Genomic DNA, 24,057 nt, shown 5'->3' on the forward strand with positions numbered 1-24,057 from the left:
AGGGTGAATCTCCCTGCTGAGCAGATTTAAGGGAATGACATCAGGAAGGTCACTTAGCTCACCATGTGCCTTCCCTTCTGTTGTCACGTTTGCTTAGTTCTCTGTGTAACTACTGGTGAGACAAGGAAGAATCAGATTTAATTCATTCCTCCTCCACCCCTCCCCAGCCAAACAAGGCAGCTGCCAAAGTATTTCTGCAGTGCATGTGGTTTCAGGTTTACTCCTTTTTAGGTAGTGACTTAAGGTGGGATGATTGGGAGGGAATCCAACAGCTGACCTTTCCTTCAGTTCCTCCAAAAGAGAGAGATACTCTATTCCATCCCAACAATTTCATAGCTGGATTAGGTGGCTTTCCTATTACCCATTGAACAAACAATCCTTTTCTCCTTTTCAGGCTCAATATCAAGGATCACCATCCATCCTGTGCCAGAAATCCTTTAAATCTTTTTTAACATTACCCTTAGAGGTAGCTGGAACTTCAGCCTCTGCAGACACCTCTCCTCAACCTTTGCAGGGCACTTCCTTTTGCTGAAGAAACTGATCAGATGTGAAGATTTTTCTTGTGATTAAATGGGATTTCTATGTCCCCCAACACTGAGTCTTCAGCTGTGAAACCTATGAGATCTACAAACACACGCATATATATCTACATCTAGATATCCACAGTCAAGCTGTTGTCCTAAGAGAACAGATGAGTTGGACTGGAATAGCCGACTGGAAAATCTGGTGTATTAACTGAAAGACAACGGAGAGCAGAGATAATATGATCAAATTTTAAAACTAAAGCAAGTAAAGGGCTGAGCCCAGCAAAGACTTTGGCAGGTGTTTAGCTGTAATTTATCCGTTTATTGCTTATAGCCTTCTTCAAAGCCAGGAGTGTCTCTGACCTTGTGCCTATAATAAAGGCTATGTGTGATGGGCTTCTAGAAGCAACTCCTGTAATTTCTCTTGAGCTATATAATAAAACGGCACATATCTGGAAATATTACAGTCACATCATACTAAAAAATAAATCTGGGATTCATGATCACTCAAAACGACCAAATTATTTTCTCATTGTAATGATTTTCTCATTATAAACAGGGTTTTAAATAAAAGGGCTCCATCTTGTTTCCAACTTTTAATTTATTTTTATTTTGAATTATAAAGGAAATGCCATTATTTAAATAATGTATCTCAATCGGGAAAGAAAAAAAAAAACAAAGCCCAAAATCATAGGAGGAAGAAAATTTTGGCACACCTGAAAAGGTGGGTATCTTGCGGGCGGGCAAGAGACGACCTGCTGAATCCAGATATATCCTGAAAACTTTGCCTGGCTGTGTCCTGAGGAATAAACCAGAAGTGACCAGGTGCACTGTCTCAGTCCTCTCTTGCATATTAGTGTAATACATAGAAAATATTGTATCAGTTGTGTTGTGTCAAAAAAGTTGTGCCCAAAATCATAGGAAGAAGAAAAATGTTAACTATTTCTGCTGGCATAGTACTGGCAAATACAAATATCTCACAATCATAATGGAGATTAGTAGAGCTGGGTGTGCATATTTGTTACGGATCAAAGATAGGATATAGTGATTAGAAGAACGACAATGCTTTCAACACTCACAAAGGAACTGAATGTGTGATTCATAATACTAATTCCACAAAACCTTTCTATGGCTGCCTACTGCACAAGGGATTCAATATGGATTGATCACCCCCACAAAAAAAAAGTATTTCCTTCAGCTCAGCTGGATCAAACCCTTGCAGCTAACCAAAACCCAGCTTTTCAGTATTGACACTCTGATTTAAGATATTATTTCCCCCACACCTGTTTACTCCACTCTTCTGCTACAGATTACTGTCCCCACAGTGTAACTGTCAGAGAAGTTTGTGTGCTACATTCCCAGTGGCCATACTTCACAGTTCAGTATTTTAGCTTATAATTAATTGATTTTCTCTGAGTATGGCCATTTGATATATATACGTGGCAGAAATATTAAAACAAAGACGTTGATGCAAAGAGCAAACAGTAGCCTGTAGCGTGAGGATACATACCTCTGATTGTCTATTTACCAGCAGTCAGAAGCACAGACCCAGTTATGAATCTGCCACTAGTTCTACTAGGAGACTTTGGAAAGCCATTTGATCTCTCTTTGTTCTAGCTCCTGGTCTGTAAAATGGGATGATGCTACTTGACATCATGGTGAAACTATATTTGTAAATATACTGTTATCTTTGCTAAAACTATTGCATTGGTAAATAGCTTTGAGCAAGTGTACTGCCATTTTGAGACAGACTAGACTAGTGCTTTGGCTGTAGCACACTGAAAGGGAGAGAGCAGCATCTCCCAGCAGGGCTGGGGGGCCTTTGGACTATTTCATGTGAAAAAAGTTTCACAGCCAGCTGGAAAAGGATACCAAGGCAAGGCTTAGCATCTAGTGACAAACTAGATGTAAGCAACAGAAGAACTAGCAACATAGTTATGCTCTTACTTTCTTTTTTCCTTTAAGTAATTGCTATTCAGCTTTCCAAGGACTCTTTCTGGCACCTGCTGGAGAGCCCATACCGGGCTGTACATATTTCATATGCACCACGCTGTCCTGATTCCCGATTGCCTAGATGAAGGTAACTATTGGAGAGCACCATTAACACCTCCTGACTGTGCTCCAGTTTCCTCCCAAAGGCTGTGGGGCACTATGTGCATCTCAGTCTCACTCCAGCATGAACTTGGATCATGGCAATGACGTGTGCTGGGGGTGGGACTTCCTACATGGCACGGACTCAGCCAATTTAGGAGAAAAGAAACTGCATTTTCGACTTTCTCCAACCAACTGAACAATTTTTTAATGATCACTTTTCTTTCTAAAAAGAAAAAAACCTTCCTTGTAACATCAATAGACTGATAACTTAGATGATACAATTTATGCGATATTAGAAAGCTTAGTGATCTGGTGAGGCCTAATTAAGAAAAATAATAATGTGTACCCAGGCACTGAACTTGCACAAGGTTTTCCAAATCTAGATCCATTTGCTAAGTATAAAGATTCATCTACTGATTGAATTTTGGACTTTGCAAGGTACAGAGATAGGGCTTAACCTGTTTAACTAAATACTTAATGTTAATAAAAACCACCTTCAGGCTTCAAGCATCACTGTGATAATTAAGAGAGGGGCACATGCTAATAATACCTGGGGAAAGGGGAAAAAGCTTTCCCTGCTTTCCTGTGTATCAGGGATAAGAATCTCTGCAGCTGTCATCTCTGGAGCTCAAGCTGCGGATCTAGAGGATTTATTGGCAACACTTACTCCGGGAATGACTGCTAAGCAATGTGTGTGGCTTAGTAGGGGAAAAATACAGAATTTGGGATTTAACTTGACATCAGTTCCCCTTGGGTGCTTACTCCCTTTGCTTACAAGACCTAGAGTCTAAATGCTGTAAAACAGGAAACATTTATGAACCAAGGCTGGAACCTTTCTTGCAACCTAACTACATTCTCCAGGAGCCAGCCCCTGGTCTGCTGCAAGCAGAACTGACAGGCAACAGATACAATAAGATAATACAGAATACTAATTTTCCATTTTACCACAACTATTAACCTAAAGAGGCAATCCATGTCTAAGGATTTTTCCTTCTTCCTAAGATTTTTTTTGATGCAAATACTTCTTGCCATTCAGCAGCTTCTTACTGGAACTTCCTGATGCAAATACCTCTTCACATGCAGGGTCTTTTCTTCCACATCCCACTGTGACTCCTGCAGAGAGGAACTGTTCTAGGTAAATGAAATTGTTGAGGCTTTACTTACTGTTTAACTAGTTTGAAATGGATCTGTTCTCTAGGCTTACCACTGCATTAAATTGCTAATAGGATTCATCTTCAATGAGACAATTGAACACTTCGTTCCTGTTCTGAACTGCTCTAATGGCCTGGACAGCTAACAGGAATCCTTCAACACAGATCAACTACTTCATATTCCACCTTCTGCTCCTCCAACTACTCTGGGATTCCTGTGAGAGAGAGGGAGAAACAAATTAGACAGCAAACAGATAGGCTTCCTAGGGTGTATTACAGAGATTTAATCAGCTATCTTGCTATCAGGAGAAGAAAACCTGCTATTAATTGGGATGTAATGTGATTGGCTAATGAGGTTTTAATCTTCAACAAGTTTTAGTTGCAGTAGCAAGCTAAAAGTGGGCCAACTAGCCCAGAGTAACAAGTGTTGTTTTCAAGAAGTACACTGGCTACCCCCTTGAACTCCAGGAATACAATTAGGTAGGAAAAAAAAAGCTACAAAGCGGTAGCTGAAAGCTACAAAGAAAGGAAAGGGTAATAGAAGACATTTGCCTGTTAGATCAGTGGAGCCTTTCAATCAGTTGAGTGACATATTTGAATCCAATATATGCAGTTAGTCCCTACAGTTCCTTGTTGTCACACGGATGCTTGGGGACCCCAACTGAAGGAAAAAAAAAAAGACTTTCTTTTTACCCACCATAAGAGACATAAGTGGATTTCAAACATAATTTTGTGCATTGCTGCAGCCCAGAGATTCATGGAGATCCCAGTGCTTTGAGTTCAGATTATATGTGGAAAATTAATCGTTCCCCCCCCCGCCCCTTACTGCTATAAGCTGCTTCACTTTGCCTGTGTTCTAGACAACCAGCCTTCTTGGGAAACTGGTCAATGTGACCTTGTAGGTTTGTGCCATCGTTATAACCATCTTGACAGATTCACTTTGACTTTTCACATTTTCTTTTAATTTGTATGTTCATTTTTTTATTTCTTTCCTGAAGTTTGATGACTTTTGGCACATTATCATGCCTACATTTATTGGACACTGAAATAGTCATACATTTTCTTGGTCCACTTTTACTTCATACTTCATGTGTGAAAAGAGCTACTGTTAAAATTTAACTTTCACCAGACAGCTGTCAAATATATTTGATACCTCCATTCTTTGAAGGACAGGCTAGTAAAACTGTAAGACACGGAGTCAGGATTCCTCCCAGAGAACTGGTTTCAGACTTTTTGCTTATGTTAATGCTGCAAAGCTGGTCAGTTTATGGAGTCTGAGATGGACTCTATCCCATTGCAGGCAATCCCTAGTATTGTAAATTAAATCCCGATGACAGAGACTTTATTGATGATGATAAACGAGTCAAATGCAGCTGAGTTGGGCCTTCATCTCCAAGCTGACTCTTTGACAATTAAGAAAATTAGTCTGACAGGAAAAATGCATCTGTAATTGCATTTAGGAAGCGGCTGCATTGCATGGCACACAAATCCCCAGCAACGCCCTTCGTATGTTTGGTTTTCAGGGCAAAACTTCAAAGAACCCGTGACTGACAGCAGAACAAGGTTTGCCATACACAGAAGAGAAAAGAGGCTACAATGCTACAACCTCGGCCATACCGTGGCCTTCAGACACTCGTGGCTCAGTTTGAACGTTTCTAGAAGAAGACGTCATCCAGACGTCTCCGGATGACGCTGAAACTTGCAGACCTTCAAATATAAGCTCACTCAAGGGAGTAAGTTCCCACCAAAGCCCCACAGTTATGTAAAAGACTCCAGTCCCCGTCTCTCAGGGGGAGGGAGAGCTGGCACATCATGGCGGCCGCCTCCCCCCGGGCGGTGCCGCCTGCCTCGAGCACGCGGGCAGACCCAGCCTGGCGTGGCCCCGGCCGGGCCCTCCCCGCCGGCAGGGGGCGCTCGCCATGGGTGGCAGCCGGCGCCGACCGCTCTCTCCCCCAGCGGGAGCCTCGTTGCTCGGTTACGGAGCGCGTCCTCCCCCTGCCCGCCGGCTCAAGAGGGAGCGGCGGCGGTGGCGGCTCTTCCTGGGGCCGTGGGCCCGGCTCGTCGTCGTCCCCGAGGCCTCCAGCGCCGTGTGGGGGGAGACTAGCAGCTCTCCTGCGCGGGGCCTAAGAGACTGGGGGATCTGCGGGACCTGTGTTGGTGCGTGGCGGGGACGCTGCCCCGTGCCGTGCCTCTCCTGCCGGCGCGGCTGGGGGCTGTCAGGCTGTGAGGTACTTTTCTGAGGGGAGGGAGGCCCTTTGCCTGCTTGAGAAGCAGAAGTGGGGCTTGGAGGGGCCACAGGTTTTTGTAGGTGGAAAGCGCTTTGTGGTTACTTCGAGAAAGTGTTGAGCTTTATTCTTTCTCAGTTTTTTCTCTCTTGGGAGTTTCTGTCCAACTCCCAATTTATGCTCCCAAAGATAGAAATAGTTCCGTTGTTTCCTCAGGTAAAATGCTAATAGCCATTGCTGGTGCTTAATTATACACGTTCAGAACAGTCTTGTTAAAATCAATGGGGGCCTTAGCAAAATGAAGTAATCTTTGCAAGATTGGGTTCTGTGTTGGTATATAAAATACAAAACCTCACTTCTGTTTGAATTTACAGGCTGCATACAGGAGGAGAAAATTGCTAGAAAACACGAGTGCTTTGGACTGAGTTATGTGGGAGAGCTGAATATGATTAAGGAACATGAGACTATATGCAGGGAATCTCAGTGGGATAGTCTGAAGATCAAACAAGCAATAGTTACTGCTCCTAGAAACGTGAGCATTTAGCCCTTATTGGAAGATTTAACACCAGATCAATTGCATCAGTTAAGAACATTATCCTCTCCAGAGGTCAAAGAGTCCACATAAGCCTGTCATGAATATAAATAAAAACATTCCTAATTAATTCATTGGGTGTTCTGATGTTCACAGAAAGTGAGGATATCTTCTGAAGTAAGAGACATGAAGAAACAAACCCCTGATCTCAGGGTGATGACTCAAAGAAATAAATTTGTGGAAGATGACAGTGCTGACAAAAATCAGAGAAGTTGCTCTGAAAAAGTTAACAGAGAAAATGCCACTTGTAGTCACAAAAGTACAGCTGTAAAACTGCCAGTAATAGCACCATTTGCGGGTACCACTAAAAAAATTGTAATGGTCAAGCACCCAGCACCACCTCAGAAGCCAAGTTACTGCAGGTCTAATTTTCACGTTAATATCTCCCCTATCTCATTAGAAAAGACAAAAGCTGTTAGTAAAGTAAAGGATAGAGTGCATGTTCTACAGATGGATCCCCAGAATTTAAACAGAGATAAAACTGAAAAAATAGATACTGTGATTAAAGATAGTGATGAATTTAGCTCTACAGATTCTGATACAAGTAAAAACATTTCAAGAAAGGGAAAAATAACCAGGGAAAGCTGTAAGAAGAGAAGCAGAGTGATTTCAAAAGCAAAGCAACAAGATTTAGATGTTGAATTGGGAAGAATGCTGAGAAAAGGAAGCAAGCAGCCAAGTGTGAGGTCTGCTCGAGAACAGTTGGAAGAGGCAAGAGATGTGACTAGACCAGACACTTCAAAAATATACGAGAAGAACTTCCAGCAGAGCAAACCTGAAGAGCCTACTTCCACACCAGCATTGCCTGTGAAAGTGGTTGCAAGGTCTATTGATGAAATAATTGCTTCCCTGCAGTCTACTTCTCCATCTCCCTCAGACCAGACGATCAAAGAACTCCTGGAGAGTGTTCTTGGCCAGAACTACAACAAAAAAATGGAAGTAGGTGAACCAGAACAAGAGCAATATTTTTCTCTTGGGTAAATATTACTTTTATAAGAGTTGTATATTTTTTTTCCAGCTCCTACAATGTGTTACAACACAGAATCCAGACAAAACAAATGGATAAAGACACTAATGTATCATAGAATATTCTTCACTGTTTCTTCTGCCAGTTTTTTTGATGTCCCTTAAAAATGAAAATGAGACAATATCAAAATATATTAAAACATAAGCTCTTTTGGGGTGTTATTTTTATTATACTGCTTAGAGTTTAATACATGTTTTTCTTTTCTCTCCTTTCCCCTTTTTAAGATAACATATTCCAGTCTGACAGATGAAAAAGTGCATTAAATGCATTTGGGATATTGTTGGAAGTATTGCTTCTTGTAGTTATTGTTTAGCTTGTGAAGTCTCGATAAGACAAATTCTTTATTGTCACAGTTAGGTAGATTGTGTAAGCAGCTGTAAGAGAGTCCCTTCAATTAATTACAATAGGAGATATCAGTAATACTAGGCATCAGGTCGATGCTACAGAAAACTTTCGTAGATTTTCACCAGAAGGTTGCTGATTCATTGGTTAACTAGACTAGTAACTTACTATCAGATGGCTCTTTGTCCTCTCGTAGCCAGACTGATAGTTTTGTTCTAGTTCCAAGAGGGCTGAAACTTATGTCACAACAATTGCTATCACACTTGGTATTCATGCTAGCACTTGTTAGGGATGCCATGGAATGAATAGACCCATGGAGGGTGAACTACTTTTCAGCAGCAACTGCCTCTGCAAGGAAGTATGGAAGACTGATGAAAAGCATATGAACCTGTGTTTTAGGAGATGATAAAGAACAATGTTTCCCACAACTATGAAAATGCTACGTTTTATGATCATAAGTATTTCTCATAGAATGTAAGTGTAGCACCCTACATACCCTTACTGTGAGATTAACTGTCTTTTGATTAAATACAAAAGGTAGGAGAAAAAAAGAATCCTGAACTGAGTTAATTTCAATGTGTAAGTCCATGAGCAGCAATAGTTTGAAACTGCATTTCCAATAGATTTATATCCTCTAATTTGATTTTCTTCTGTTCTTCTGAGAGCTGTTTGTGTGGTTGAGGCATTCACAGTGTCTCCCACTCTGTATATTTTGTGGTGTATTTCAATTGGGGTTGAAATCAGAGAAGACTTTCCTCATTGTGGCAGCATTGAGATGATCCCTCTTCATTGATTGACTTGTATTTTAGGAATGTAATAATTTGGGACTGTTCTCTTTGGTTGAAATTTGCCAGCTGGATACAAAAATACTTCAGGGCAGATGAGCGGAGGGCTAAAGAAGATCCTGGATCTGGAAAACCATTTCTTGTTCAACTTACCCAAAATAATAATTGGTGATTAGTAACATGTGCTGTGTTGTGTGTTTTTTCTTAGTGTTTTACAAACATGGCTTATGTTCTAGGTAAGTTTTTAAAAATTTGGCTTCTAGCAAGTCCTAATGTTCTTAATTTGAAGTGAAGAGAACTGATTTTCTGTTGTTTGTAGTGGGGGCTACTGGGCTCTGAAAATCTGACCTCTGGAGTACTGTGATGTTTAATTCTTTATTTCTAAAACTTAGATCAATCAGGTTCAAAGTAAAATGAAAATTTGAAATTGGTGATGACTTTCTGGTCCAGTTGTTTGTTGTTTAATGTTTTTTAGGTATGGACATATGGACATTAGTGAGGATGAATGATACCCTTGCTGATCACAGTTTTTTTTTTTAATCAAAGGCATTTGCAGCAGGTGTCTTCTGAACTTAAGTGACCTTATAAATACGATGAAGACTCTAGCAATTCTTTATTATTATTATGCATCATTTATTTACTTTACACTGAGCTTCAAGGCTTGCCTTCTCTAATGAAGTAAGAAATGTATTCTTTTAAATGAAACAGAAATACCTAGGAAAACAGAGCTACTAAAATGAAAACAATCTTTCAGAATTAAATGCGTTTTTAATTTCTTACAAAAAATATTCTGTTCTCTTTATCTTATTCTTGATCTTGCATTAATGACTGGTTAGCATTGAAAGTTTATGATATTGCTCTGGGGGCTGAGCTCTGTTTTTCCCCCAGCATTGAAAAGAGCATTATATGGGGAATGGAATGCTAGCTCAGTGGGACATTAGTACTTAGCCCTGTTTCCTTTGAGGGAAATCAGTTATGAATAATGATTCCTACCACATTTTCTGTTAAAAAGTAGAATTTTTATTGTAAGAATAATATAATTTCCAATGCCTGGAGTAATTTTGTTGCCTTGAGGCTTGTTGCTACCCCTGAAGTATATTGAGTTATTAAGTTATATGTTGGATTTAGTATCCATAGGAGGGTGTTTGTATTCATTTCAGAAATGCATTTTCTTGGTATTCAGCTTGATGTTCAGCTTTTTTGGTTATGAGCCTGCAGCTCATCATCTTTAGGTAGTTATTGTTTTCAGCAGATTGGTTCTTTGGTACCTCAGATGAGCTCGTGAGGGTGGTAACTAAATGAACGACATTTTTGTTCTCGAAAAATAACATCAAAATTGAATGCTTCTATTAAACAAGGACTATAGAGTGCACCATACTAGCAGGAAGCCAACATAAAATATACTTTAGTTTTAAAAAAACATCTCTAGCTCTTGTCAGCTAATCTCAATAGTGAGGCCTTGAGAAGATTTTCTCTGTAATGCATTAATACTCTCTCAAAAGTGGTTTGATGGAGACTAATTATTGTTAAAATTCAAGAAGAGATAGACTTGTATTTGCTTTATAGCTATAAGCAAATACAAACAAGTATTTGCTCATAACTTTACAGTACCTCACTTACTATTTGCTCTATTATTTGCCCTGTTATTTTAGGGACATGGTATAGTGGTGGTCTTGGTAGTGTTAGGTTTACAATTGGACTCAATGATATTAAAGGTCTTTTCCAACCTATAGGATTCTGTGATTCTATATGTTCTTTATATTTCAGCTGACATGAAAATTATGCAATAGATCATATACTGCTTTCTGATAAAATAGTTTAAGAGGCTTATTGAAAATATTTCATTTTTTTCCTTTAGGTGCTATAAGGTGTATTCTAAGTGTCATGGAAATGAACAAGAGACTTCAATTTATTTCATTTAGTTCTCTTTAAGTGGGAAAACCCTAGCTCTTCCTATTGGTTTTCTTGTTTTCTGCTTACAGGTGGCTTATGGAATGTTCTTCTCATGGTCTTAGCATCCGTTAAAATGTAGCTAGATCAAGACCATGATGCTTTTTATTATGAGTTTGCTATTACATTATTAATTCAGGAATTCAATTCACACATTATTGACTATGCTCAATAAGGTTAATCATGGCAAAGGCTATGGCACTTCCTGCCACTTGCTGAAGGGAGCTGCTCAGTCTTCAGGGGTGGACACCACCACACCTGGATACATGAAATTTTTTTTCTGGAACAGTTAACTCATATAACTTTGAATTTTTTTAAAAAAAGATGTTTTATTTTCATAATGTTGCAAGAAACTGCCTAGGGAGAGATGTTGGGTAGATGGTTTATATGTGTGGATGTCTGAAATCTGTTTGTTTATTCAAATTTACCAGTGCAAGTAACTAATTAAAAACAGTCCAGTTGTGCAGTTTGTTACATTTTGTCAACAATCACTTTCCAGTTCCTTATGATCATTAGGCCCACATAATTTACGCTTGTCTAAAAAATGCTACAGGCTTTATGGGGCAAGGACTGTCTTTTTACCCTGAAGTCTAACAAAATGGGAGATTAATCCTCGTTAGGTCAGTCAGCTGCTGTTATAATATGACAACAAATTGTTTTTAATCAGATAGATTGTAATCTCCCAGAGTTTCAAGCTTTGTCAAAGGGTTGCAGGGTGTTTAGCTATGTTTGTGTATAAATAATTTGTATAAATTCACCATGTTAAAAGAACTTTTAAAAATATTTGTATGTTCACATATCTAGCTTGACTTTGTTTTGTCATCTATCAGGGTCTTCTCTGCACTGGTTATAGACACTTTTCTTGTCAAAACAGAGAGCAAAATAATTTATTTTAATAGCATGTAACTATCAAATGAGGAATCAAAGAAATACCAAATGAAAATATTTAAGTAAGATAAATTTAGAGGTAATTATTAAAAGAAACCCCAAACAACAAAAAATCTTAATTTTCTGTATGTCAGGACTCACAATGAGTCTTTTCAGCTACAAAAGCTACCATAGACATACCAAAATGACTGAAAATGTTAAAATGGTTTCTAATGAATTATCAAGGTGCTCGGGTACCTAAATAGTTTTCTACACCTGCAGGAGAAAGGCTATGGCTAATAAAGCTGTTTTTTAAAGGTGCAGTAGAAGTTTCCATCACAAGGTTAAAATATCAGTGCAGGAAACAGCTTCCTCAAGAATGGGCAGAACACTCAAGAACAGATTCCCACAGGAATTAAGAGTTGCCACAGTTCTCAACACTTTTATTTTCCAAAGTTAGATCACACCCCTTTCGCCTTGTTTTTGTTAATGCAAACACACAGCCCATAGTACATATATAGACAGTACACATCATTTTATTAAAATAACACAATAGCATTGTGCCTGTGATTCTCCCATGGGGAGTGGACAAAAGAGAAAACACTGCACCCAACAAAGGAAAGCGATCACATAACGTGTACAGGTGTCTAAAATGAAATAAAGATAATGCTTGCTCATATAATTCTGTTGTTTTTGACAGAACAGGAAATTAATATGTAAAACTGTAATTTACATATCATGCAATAGTTTAGAAATGTGAGTTCATCCAGTCTGGTTGACGGAAAGGCTTTGTGAAAATTTCTCTTTGATTCCATGAATTGGATAATAAATTGCATGGAGAAATAATTACAATTGCCTAAGATGGACTGTAATAATTAATAGTCCATGGTAATCACTATGTTTGAAAATATGCACGTGTTGCGAAGAAGAGGAAGGTTGTTTAGTATAGCTTGAGAAGATAATGCTGAATCTGTTCCTTTTAGTCTGAGTTGTTACCGCATTCCTCTATTTTAGTTCCTTGCTTTCATGGTGATGAAAAAAAATGTAATATGAACTGTTTTTTTCTTAAACTGTCTTTTCTGTCAAAGGTAGATAAATTACTAAGGCTTTGGCTAAAAGAAAAACACCAACATGTACAATCTTCTGCAAGGTAGCATATACATCTATCACTTTGTGTTGGCCTGGAGACTCCTCCTTTTTTCCTTTTCATATTCTAATATGCAAGGAAAAAAATGTTACAGCTCAGAATATGCTTCTTATGTGGTATTAAAGTTAAATGCAAAAAATCCTAAGCATTAAAAAAAATAATTATTTTTTAGATTGCTAGGTGGACAATACACTCAATGGAATAAAAATTCTACCATGTCGAAGATTCTTACGTTAAAACAGCAAGGGGACACTTGCCGTGCCAACAAAGGATTTTTTCATGACATGACCAACTGTTTCTAACACATATTCAACTGATAGCTTTAATGCATTCTTGCATCAGCTTGTGGCTCTGAAATATTTTCCCCAGAAATATTTAACATTTCTGTAGCAGTTTTAAAGAACTGTATTTTAAAATGAAATGTAGTTTAGATGTGATATTTCTCTTTGTTACTGTTATCTTTAAAACTTGGTTCCTCAAGCCAGTATATGGCACAAAGGGTAAAGTACGTGTGTGCTGAGTTACGTATGTGTATGCTAACCAGGTGCTTAAAAGCACACTGTCCTTAAAACTACCATGTTTTGAGAGTTGTTGCTGTATTTTATTTCCGCTTTTTTCATATGGATATACTGTAACCAAAAGGGGACTTGTTGAACCATTCCTTTGACGAGGAAGAATAGTATGTCTGGGAACTAAGAACAACTTCAAATTTTGTAGTAGCTTTTTTGCTAGTGGAGCAATTATAATTTTCTCCTGTGGAGACAATGATTAACTGAAAATTACACTCAGCTTTTAAACTTCTCTGCTCTAAGCAGTTCCATGGAGAAGTTAGTTATGGTAAAGATTTAAACATGTGTGTAAATGTTTGCAAAAGATGAGCCTAGGATCATTTGTCTCTTAATGTACTTGTTGCTTTCAAACTAATTTGTATAATGAAGACCCAAACTTTAATTTATGCATATATATTGTTTTGATGTTGTTTTGTTCTGTAAGGTAGTATGAATAATATTTTTTTTTTAGCATTCTTGTTTGACACTAGTTTTCTTCTCTTGCTTATACAACAGGCAGCAATTGAACATGAGGAAATAAAAACTGAATCTCAAGACCTGCCAAGGTTTCACCAAGCAAGCCTGGTAACATTCTGCATTATCTAGGAATGCTAAAATATAATAAGTTAATAGTGTTTCTATTTGCTTGCAGAGGTGTTAAGATAGGTAGTTCATATTTTAAACTGATAAAACTGAGAAGGAAATGAAATAGTCCTTGAAAACATTTTGGTACTTCATGAATCACAAGTATACCTTTATTTTTCTCTCTTTTCCTTTTGTGTCTCTTATTCATTCCTTTTCTTATGGGGTTTGATTCTCCAACTGCTGGATATAAAGAATCTCACTTTTACGAAGTAGATGCTGATTAGGTAGATGCTGATTTACATGCTGATTAGGGCAATGGAATCGTAAGACATTTGTCTACATTAAAATATATTAGTGCCCATTATTCTATGCCTTTCATTCAGACTGTTTTTAGATATTTAAACTTAGATATGTTTGGGGGACTGCTTAATGTTTAGAGGCATTAATGATTTATTTGCTTTAAAGGATCGTAGATATCTTGATATAAATTTCTGAGGTATGTTCTTTCTTACCTTTTGCAATTTCTTCTTACAAGTGCAATTTGTAGGTTTCTTCTACAAATCAGACCAGATGTTTGAGAAGGAATCTCTATAAATATTTAGTGTTAATCATTGTAGGTCCTTTGCCTATTACTATATTTATTTTTGGAAATCTAGTTAGCTGTTGAGGAAATATTTGGCTTAAGATGAAATTGATACAATGTTCTAGGTGCTTCATAAAATGCATGGATGATGAAAGAATAATTGCATATAATAAATATTGTGCTGAATTACCTGTCAGGGAGCACAAAAGTGTTTTAAAAAAAATATTGTACATTCACCTCTTACATTGATTTCCTCCCCCACCCCTTCCCCTCAGAAGATACCAGTAATTCAGAAAGAATCTCAAGCAGCAGAAAATGAATCTTGGCCTAAAGATGAGCTGTTAACATATAATAAGCAGGTGAAGCAGGTAGGCACGTTTAGTACTGTTGTGAGATAGTATTAGTTTTCCCATGCTTAAGGTTTTGATGCTTTAGAGCATACAGAGGTCTGCAAGCTGTTTCCTTACCACCTGCCCTTTAAAAGATTTTCTATAAAACAGGTCTTCATACTGGTCTTGCAGCTTAAGGTTAGAGGAAAAAACAAATTAAGGTTCATTCGGTCAGATGTTGGGTTAGGCTTTTCTTTATGAGATTGGAAAGAAGATTACAAATGAAACAATGTATAAATAGAATCCTAATCTACCTTTAACAAGTAGATGCCTTCCTGGAAAATGACATAATGCTCAGTATCATTGTGGTTTTGTGATACTTCACATATGACAAAAACTGTCATTAGGATATCAATTCTATAAAGCTTAGATTTCCAGTAGAGAACATCTACAAGTTTATAGACAGTACCACAGAGGACAAATTTGTTGCTAAGACCAAATAATGTCTTTTCCCACATGTTGTCAGTTTCTAGCGTTCTGGTATTTCAAGGCTATAGCTAGCTACTAAAATAAAACCCTAACCTGGTTCCTTCTTCAGCTTCGATATAAATGATAACTTTGCCTTAAAGTTATTATATATGCTTATTGTAAAACAGAATAACACTTTTTATTATGTTTACAATGGTATAATGAGAAGGACAACAAAGAATGTGATACGTTTCTGCTAGACAGTGTTATGTGCAGAGATACCAGATAGCCTTGGCCTAAACTTAAATAAATGAATGAGATGAACACAAGGTTGGATAAGCTACATGGGAAGACAGATACAGGTGTTGAAAAGAAGGGAGATAAAGGGACCAAAATGAAAAGAGAATGACACACACACACATGTGAGATGCTTGTTGATGGCCCAATATTTGAGTATGTTGTTTCAAGGTCTAGTCATCATAAGGCAGAAGTCTAGTCAAAATGAGAAACCTTCTGAATGTCTAAGGCTTGCTTCAGCTGCTTCTTCAGCTCCTCCCACTGACTGTAGTTTGGTCCTGATTGTGTCTTTTCAAGCTGCATGGAAAAAGGGATAGAGAGAGGTAGGCACGTGCCTAGAATTCCAGAGCATTAGTAACCAACTTTCCTGATCAATTTTAGGGTAGCCAAGAACCAAAGATGCACACAGCTTACCCTGAAGAGCTAAGGGACAGGGGAGCTCTGGGAGTGAGTCACAGGGAGACGACACAAACTCCCCATCCGCCCTGGCACTGCATTCTGCAATGGGGCTACAGTGGATATGAAGTAGAGCCCTAAGTGACCTGGTGATGCAGGCATGAGCAGTTCTAGTTGGCAGGCATTCTTCTACAGCTAAGGATTCATATTTCCTAGCAACTTTTGTGGTAGCAAAATTATTTCTGTTTCATGGGATAGAGTTCTTCTTTGGAAGAAAATGGATGAAAATGAAATTATATTACTTTTTAAAAATTCTGCTAAGTTAGAAAAAATATTGTGTTTTGAAATTTTCCTTACAATATTTGTCTGTCTATAGGTCAGAAATGTTTCTAATCCTTCAGTAACAGAAATCTCATGTGCCATCTGTACTTAACTATAATGTTTTATATAATTAATATTAATAATGATGTTTATAGATAGTTGAGTTACGTAACTCAACTATCTGCAAAGAGCATACTCTGCAGCATCAGTTGATCTGTTGATTGGTAAACTAAATATGCTAAATGATGTGTAAACAATACACAGTACAATGTCACTTATGGTAATTTTTATAATATTCAAGAATATAGTAACATTATTTATTACTTCTAAATTATATACTATTTGCCAACAGAACAGTTTCCCAGTTATTTAAATAGTGTTGGGGTACTGTGATGATGTTTTTTAGTATTATTTTGGGCAGCACGCCACCTCTGTAATGCAGTGGTGGTATTGTTGCAACAAGACCCATCAGTGTGTGTTCAGTGATCTTACAACACAAAATAGTTTGCAAGATTGGCACCTGAAAAGATAACATACATTTAGTTCTATTTCACCCAAGTACTACATTATATTTAAATATATTATTTAATTTGGAAGTGCATGCTTTCACTTTTACACACAGAAAAAATAATGGAGACAAAATTTTAGAAAGAGAAATGGTTTTAAGAACCCATATGTATTAGCTAAATGCTCTATCGCATCCTTAGCAGAACTATTTCTATACAGAGTAATGGCAATGTACTGTATATTAGTATTTTGATAAAACACTATTCATTGGCATGTTTTTGTGACATCTTATTTTTGAAATTATTTTCCTTTGCTTAGTGGGCTGCAGGGCCCATGCAATTTCAAGATAAATTGATTGTGCAGATGAACTTGCAAGTTTGGTTATGCACAATGCAGTCAGATGAAAAAATGCAGATATCTGCTTTAGTTATTGTAATTTTATGTTACATCTGTAACTGAATTACATAAATATTTTGATTAAAAAGTTGTGTGTTAGTTCACTGGTATTTCTACAAAGAAAACGAAATAAAATATGAGCTTATATACATGTAAAATGTCCATCTAATAGTAACTGTGTTGGCTCATGTTAACTGGTTTTAGGCTTAAAGGAACTTCCCTCTACTTCGTATAGTCTCCATAATTCATTAGCAAGAGTGTGTTGAAGTCCCCCTTCATGATCTGTTTCACAAAAAAGATGAGATCACAGAACTTTGGCTTGTGATTTTAAAATAGTAGCTGCTGTAATTTTAGTTTTGGAGGTTTTCATTAGCCATATTGGTGTCTAAGACATCGACAAATGTTGTTGAGTATCTTCTGTTACTTTGGATATCACTTACATGGCATATTTTTTTTCAAATTATTTGAGTCTCTGGGTATTCCAAAAGCTAGTAATGGCAATGCATCCAATCAGGTTACTTTTTTTTCTTTAAATTGGACAAGAGATCACAACAGAAACATTTAACTGACGTTTGAAAGCAAAAATCATAGTCTTATATTTGGCTCATTTTAATGATACATTTTCAGGTAGACATACTACTTTCAAACTTTTCTGTGTGCCTTATTTTTGTTAGCATATTTTCTCTATGTAAAATATTGATTGACTTCCAGTTTCTCTGGTAAACATCAAATATCTGACTTTGGTCCTTCATATTTTTTTGTGTATGTGTTAATATAAACAGTGGTGTTGGTTTAAAAAATAAACTAACAATATATGAAACCATTTTAATTTTTAATAAGCCTTTTCAGAAGGCAGTGACTCATTTTAGGTATCTTCTATAAGTCTCAGTATCTTTTACTTGGTGATTAATATACTTGTTTATGAACTATAAACTTCCATAATTTTTTCATGCAGTGGTTTCTTCTAAGAAATTAATACTGCTGAAGTTATCAGTAGACATAGGCATTGTGCCCAGTTATATTCTGGGATATATAAAGCATGTGAGTGGACAAAGAAGAGTAAAATTCTATGCTTTTGTGATTCATTTAACCAGATATGTGACTGAAAATCTGAATTAGAAAGGAATTTGGTCACAACAATTGTATTCTTTGGGTTCCTCTAAACTAAGCTAGCCAGCCTTACAGAAGTAATTACCATGGTGTATCAGGAAGAGCTGGGCAAAAAAGTGGACTGACTTGTCATACTGAGAGAGAAAAATTTTTCAAGACAAAGCACTTTAAAATTAGTTTTCCCCACTGTGGTGTTCTGTTCCTGTCTGTCTTTGTTATGCTATGATTATACTTCTTTATTTTCTTGAACCTGCTTTGTTGTGTTATGTATGCAAGCTTTTAAGAGGAGTTCAGAAGAATCCTTCTTATTGATGACACTGGTAGTCTGTTTTAGGAATGTTTACAGCTTGCAGGAGACAATTGTGGAATGCTTGAGGTTGCAAGGGACCTCTGGAGGTCATCACAATATGGAAAAAGCAGCACAAAGGTATAGATTCTGAAGCTGAGTTTTATGAAACAGATGCAGACACTTAGGCAGCAATGATTTCAGTAGTTCCTTTTCCTTGCTGTTTGGTCTTGCTCCTGAATTACAGTGAGCTGTCCCTGACAAAATTTCTATGTGGGGACACTCTACAAAGGGAAACAGAGATCTAGATTAATTTTTGCCTTCCCTCCACATTTTTTACTATTTCTTTCAACATGGGTCAGTTATCTGATCTATTTCGCAGTGTGAAAAAACAATTTTTGGCACAACTAAGCAGGTGGTGCTCTAATAAATAGGAATGAGCAGCTGTGGGTAGAAACAGTAGGAATTCCTTACATCTGTATTGCTGCTGAAGTTCCTGCATTTAATAAACATAACCTTGAAGAAACTTTTCTAAAAATGTCATCCTTTAAACTAAGTGTATCTGTTTGATTTTGCTTAAAATATAAGACAAATTTTAAATGTGTTCATGCTCTTCTAAGTTTAATAGTTCTGAATAGTAATATTACGATTTTGATGCCCTTTTGATTATTGTCTTTGTAATATATTGAAATACACTTATTTTCTACTCTCCAGAAATGCAGTTTAGGTAGGGCACATTGGAAATTTTGTTTTATCACACTTTTTCTGCTTATTCTATATCCTGAATAGCTGTGGGCGCTGCTGTGATCTGTGTAGTGACAGCAGTTCTATACTACCCTAGTTTAATTGAATTGTGTTTTCTGATGGTTAGAGTTGCTTGTGTGCCATTGCTCCTTGTTCTGCTCCAGAGTGGGTGTGAAAATATCTGTATAACTTATCAGTTTGTAACCTTGTGTTTATCTTCTGTTCATGAACATTTTAGGCTCCATCCTTGGATGTGCTACACGTGAAAGGAAAAGCAATATCAAAAATTAAACCAGATGAAGTTCAGAAAGAGCTACAAGAGGAACATGACTTGCAACAATCTTTGCCTCCTCAGGCTTCAAATGTCAAGTAATTTTTAAATCTTATTTCATTATTATAAGAAAAACACTGAGAATATATTAAGTTATTAGTGCATAGCATGATAGATAAGTTTGGAGAAGAAATAAGCCATCCCCCCAAATGAACACTTGTGATTTCTGATCTAAATTATCAAGTTTAGTTTGGTATCTCTAGTTTTAATTTGCTATTTATCTCCTTGAAATAATTCTGATTTGTGGTTTTTAAAATCCAGAGGGCTTATTCAGTCCTGCTGTATGCAGATGAAACTTCTCTTGACTGCAGCAGAAAGTGAAGTTGCTTATGTGGGGGTTGAATTTGTCCATACAATTCCAAGCATAATCTAATCAAAATAATTAAAAACAAACAATGGAAAATACCACAAATTTAATATAAGCAATGCCAGCTGTAAGTCATCATCTTTAAATAGAGAAGATGTATTAAAAATTCATTATCTTGAATTTGTATTACAGTCAGTGCTTGTCTGAAATTCAGGAGATTTTACATGGAGAGCTGTAATTTAAGGACAACTGCTTATTACCTTGCTCTTGTCATAGGTTGTATCTGTCATTCTGTAGTAGGAGTGCAGATTACAAAAGTAGTACAGACCGTGTCCTAATTTAACTGATCCTGTCCATCCCATGTCAAGTGAGACTCTTCAGTTTTATGGTCTTCACTGCTAATAAGATCTTCATAGATAGCTTTGTTTAGATATACTGTAGGTTGCTTCTTCACTTCTCTATTGAGAAAAGGGGGAAAAAGAAGCAGCAGCTTTAATTATTAGCTTTTGTTGTTCTTAGGGTCCTGAAAGGTCTATTGGATACAGAAGAGAGCCTTTTTATGGCAGGCCTAAAGTTTGTAAATGGATAATACTTTCAATTAAGTAGCTGAGAATAGTCATGGGAAAAGAATGCTTAAGTTTATGAAACAGTCAAATTGGCATTTAAGTGACCCTTTGCATGCCATTGCTTATCTGCATTGCTTAAAGATCATTTGGTTAGTAAGATTATATATTAAAACAAATAGTGTCAACAGACAATGAGTGTTTTACCTTCAATAAATACTTACTGTCAGATTATCAATGGTGCAGAAACTGCACGATTTTCTAAAAAACCCGTATTTAGTGCATTAAGTGAAGGTAATGTAGGCCACACACATAGTATTGTTTTTTCATGTCCCCTTCTTTCAAAGAATGATAAATAGTCTGTTTTAGGAGAGTGCGTGCTGTAAAAACATTCACCTTTACCTGCAGCATGCCCCAAATATTTCAGTTTACATTGATAAAGCATTCAGTTAGTTCATTCAATGAAATGATAGACTTCTATACAAGAGCAGTAATGATAATGAAATTAAAATAACATTCAAATTGGTTTTTTAATTTAAATTAAATGAAAAAACTTAGAAAAAAGTTCCTAGAGAATTTTAAAATTGCCTGCCATCATTTACAGAAATCACTCCAAATGTTGTAAGTTCAGAGTTAAACTGTTTGCCATCTTTTTTTTTTTTTAATTATGTGGTAATTGCATTGCAGAGAAAGTGAACTGTGTTAGAGCATCCTGAGGTAAACTTCTATAAACATTTATGAAGATTATATACTCCCTATTGAGTTAAAAAAGCAGTGTGAAATATTTTTTCTAATTTTAAATTCTTGTGATCTACTTATTAAAGCACTGATCTCTGATTTCACACTCCAAACCAGTTACTTATTTCCATTTATGCTGTAAATGTCTTCCATTAGTTAAAAAAGAAAATTATCCTTTGCGTTAAATGAGGTTGCTGTAAGCATGCCTTTAATCCTAATCAGTCTCATGTATTGTGTGATTGAGTTGCTTTTCAAACTGGATATTTCATTTTTGTGTTTAACTTTCATATTTTATTTCATAACCTTGACCCTGTTCTCACGCAGGCAAAAATGCCACTGATTTCAGTAGAGACTTTGAATTGTAAGATCTGGTGAAACTGTCTTGAAGCATAAAGTAACTAGGCTCTTTTTTATATATTAAAGTCATATGGCTTGAAGAAAAATATTTTGAGCAGTTTTAATTAAAACAAAAAAACTTATTGACACTCTTCCCTGTTGGGTTGTCATGTGCCTATAAACTTAGGGAATGAAACTATATTAATGTAACAGAGAAATATCTGGTATATACGTGATGTGATAATTTCTTGATTGTGAGTCAAATTTCTGTTATATTACACTGATTTTCATGTTTTTTTTTCTTTATATGTGTGATTTTTATCTTTTACTTTTTTGCTGTCATTATTTTTCAGAAAACCTAAGCAAATATAAAATACTGTTTTTGTAACTTGAATATGTATTGCATGATAAATCAATCTTGTGTTTTTCCTTACTTCATTTCGTAGTTCTTGCTGATTTCCCCTTTATATTATCTGTTTAGAACATAAGGTGTAGTTCTCAGTAAAACAAAAAACCAAGTTGTTGTGTCATTGTCTCAGGAGAACCTCAGAAAAATAGTTAAACCTGAAAACTAGTCAGTGTAATTTCAAAGTGGAATTTTAACCATTTTCATTTGGGATTTTCTCTTAAAATATGAAGGCACTTATGAACTTTAATTGAAAGTAGCAATTGAAAGTATGTTTGGGGAACCATTTATGAGTTTTTTACATCTCAGACATTTTCCATATACTGCTCTTCACATTGTAACTGTCTGCATGTTAGACATTTATTAACTTTGTAGAGTTCATACAGTAGCTGGAAACTGTTTTTAGAATTTGATCCGTGGCCTGTGGAAGTCAATAGACTTTCACCACCTTCAGTACAACTTAGATTGGAGGGTTAAATGGTAGAATTTTTTAGTTATTAACTTTTCAAAGATAGTCAAAGACCTGGTGTTTCCTCTAAAATCAACAGCTGAATTGAAAAGCTAGAAAGAAGTTCAAGTGATAGCATATCATGAAGCTAATTCAAAGTTTTAAGGATATTTACGAGGTACTCTGTCATGGGAGAGAATTTGCAGTTGAATGTATATGTAACATTTTAACATAAGATTTATTCACATACCCAATTTAAGCTGTAAATCTGCATTACTTGGTTTAAGTTTTCAGTGCAGCAAATGAAAGCTCTACTTAAGTTGGGAAAGTAAAATTGTGACTACTGCACTTATTTTTTACTTTAAAATTTTTACCAACATTTTAGCTTTTACCTGTTTTTCTTTTCTAAATAATATGATCTCTACTTTTAGTAGAAATTACCAGCACTTTATGCCCAGTATTTATGTTAGCAATTTATATCCTATGGTCTGATGTATGTCACGTTGTAGTATTTGATAAACTGTGTACTTCAGAATATAGAGAATAGATATTAAGATTCTTGATTTCTTTGTTTTCCTTTCTAGAGGTCGACATTATCCAGGCATTCATCGTTTATGTACCGCTTTTCCTAGTTTTATATTGCCTCCTTATTTACAACTGGTTTCTAGAGTTTATCATACTTTAGACAGAAGAGGTCACAATATCTTATTTACAGCAGAGGACACGGACGATAAAGAGGACGAACCAATGTGTTCCAAATATATTTATTTGAAAGAGCAAGCTGAAAGGAAAAGGTATGAACGTACTTATTTTCAGAGTTACTATGATTTAATTAATTTTGTAAGTTAAAGGATTATATGTTGAGAAATAACCTTCATGGTGTTTCAGTATTTAGTAGTTTTAAAGAAGTGGCAAAGATTTGAAAAAAATTGCCTTATTTGGTAGATGTGTTTTAAAATAATTAGAAAAAGGGTACTAAAAGGCTCATATCTTGCTTAGAATGTAAAACGTATTGTTTGTTTTTAAAAAGAAATTACATTTTGTAGATATATTTTAATTTCCATAAATTTAGGTTATAAATACATGAATTTTTATACTTCATTCTACTCACGAGAGGTCCCATTGAAATAACAAGAAATACTGAGCAAATAGAGTAGGCTTTCTGTGAATGTAAAATTCTGCAATAGCAAAAGGTTTAAAGTGCACACCCACTAGCCCTTTATCACAGAGACAATCTTACCTCAATCCTGATTCTACAAGCACTTAGGAACAAGCATAACTTTAATTGAGTGTAGTTCTGTTGAGCTCAACACATGCACAAAGTTAAGCACATACAGAACTGGGACCTAGATAAACTGGTAGTCAAAAGTATTCATTGCACATGTAAAAGGTAGTCATCTGATAACTGCAGGATCCTGCATCTTCAATGAATGAGGAGCTGAAGTAAAACAAAATGCATAGTAGTTAAATTTTCTGAGGTTGATGCAGCATGTAAAGAGAGATGTGTAAAAAAAAAATTTGTTCTATAAGAAATAGTGAGGAAATGTAAATGGGTTTTGGAATAAGCCTACTCAGTTTTATCATGTTGTTATATTACCAATTTTTATATTTGATGGTAGTGAATTCCTAAATCTTTGGGTTTTTTCTTTTTTTT

The 24,057-nt window shown here is 36.2% G+C and overlaps 1 protein-coding gene across 1 annotated transcript in view; it reads left to right on the forward strand.

The window, feature by feature from the left end:
• The first annotated feature begins 5,797 nt into the window (after window positions 1-5,797).
• Window positions 5,798-24,057, forward strand: part of LOC140653407 (uncharacterized) — a 37,202-nt gene continuing 18,942 nt past the window's right edge. The window contains exons 1-5 of the mRNA XM_072865484.1: window positions 5,798-5,926; window positions 6,369-7,525; window positions 13,769-13,837; window positions 19,513-19,643; window positions 22,988-23,197. Coding sequence (XP_072721585.1) covers window positions 6,713-7,525; window positions 13,769-13,837; window positions 19,513-19,643; window positions 22,988-23,197 — 1,223 coding nt within the window. The 5' untranslated portion in view covers window positions 5,798-5,926; window positions 6,369-6,712. The remainder of the gene's footprint in view (window positions 5,927-6,368; window positions 7,526-13,768; window positions 13,838-19,512; window positions 19,644-22,987; window positions 23,198-24,057) is intronic.

The sequence above is a fragment of the Ciconia boyciana genome, chromosome 6 (assembly GCF_034638445.1).
Source record: "Ciconia boyciana chromosome 6, ASM3463844v1, whole genome shotgun sequence".
In the NCBI taxonomy this organism is placed as follows: domain Eukaryota; kingdom Metazoa; phylum Chordata; class Aves; order Ciconiiformes; family Ciconiidae; genus Ciconia; species Ciconia boyciana.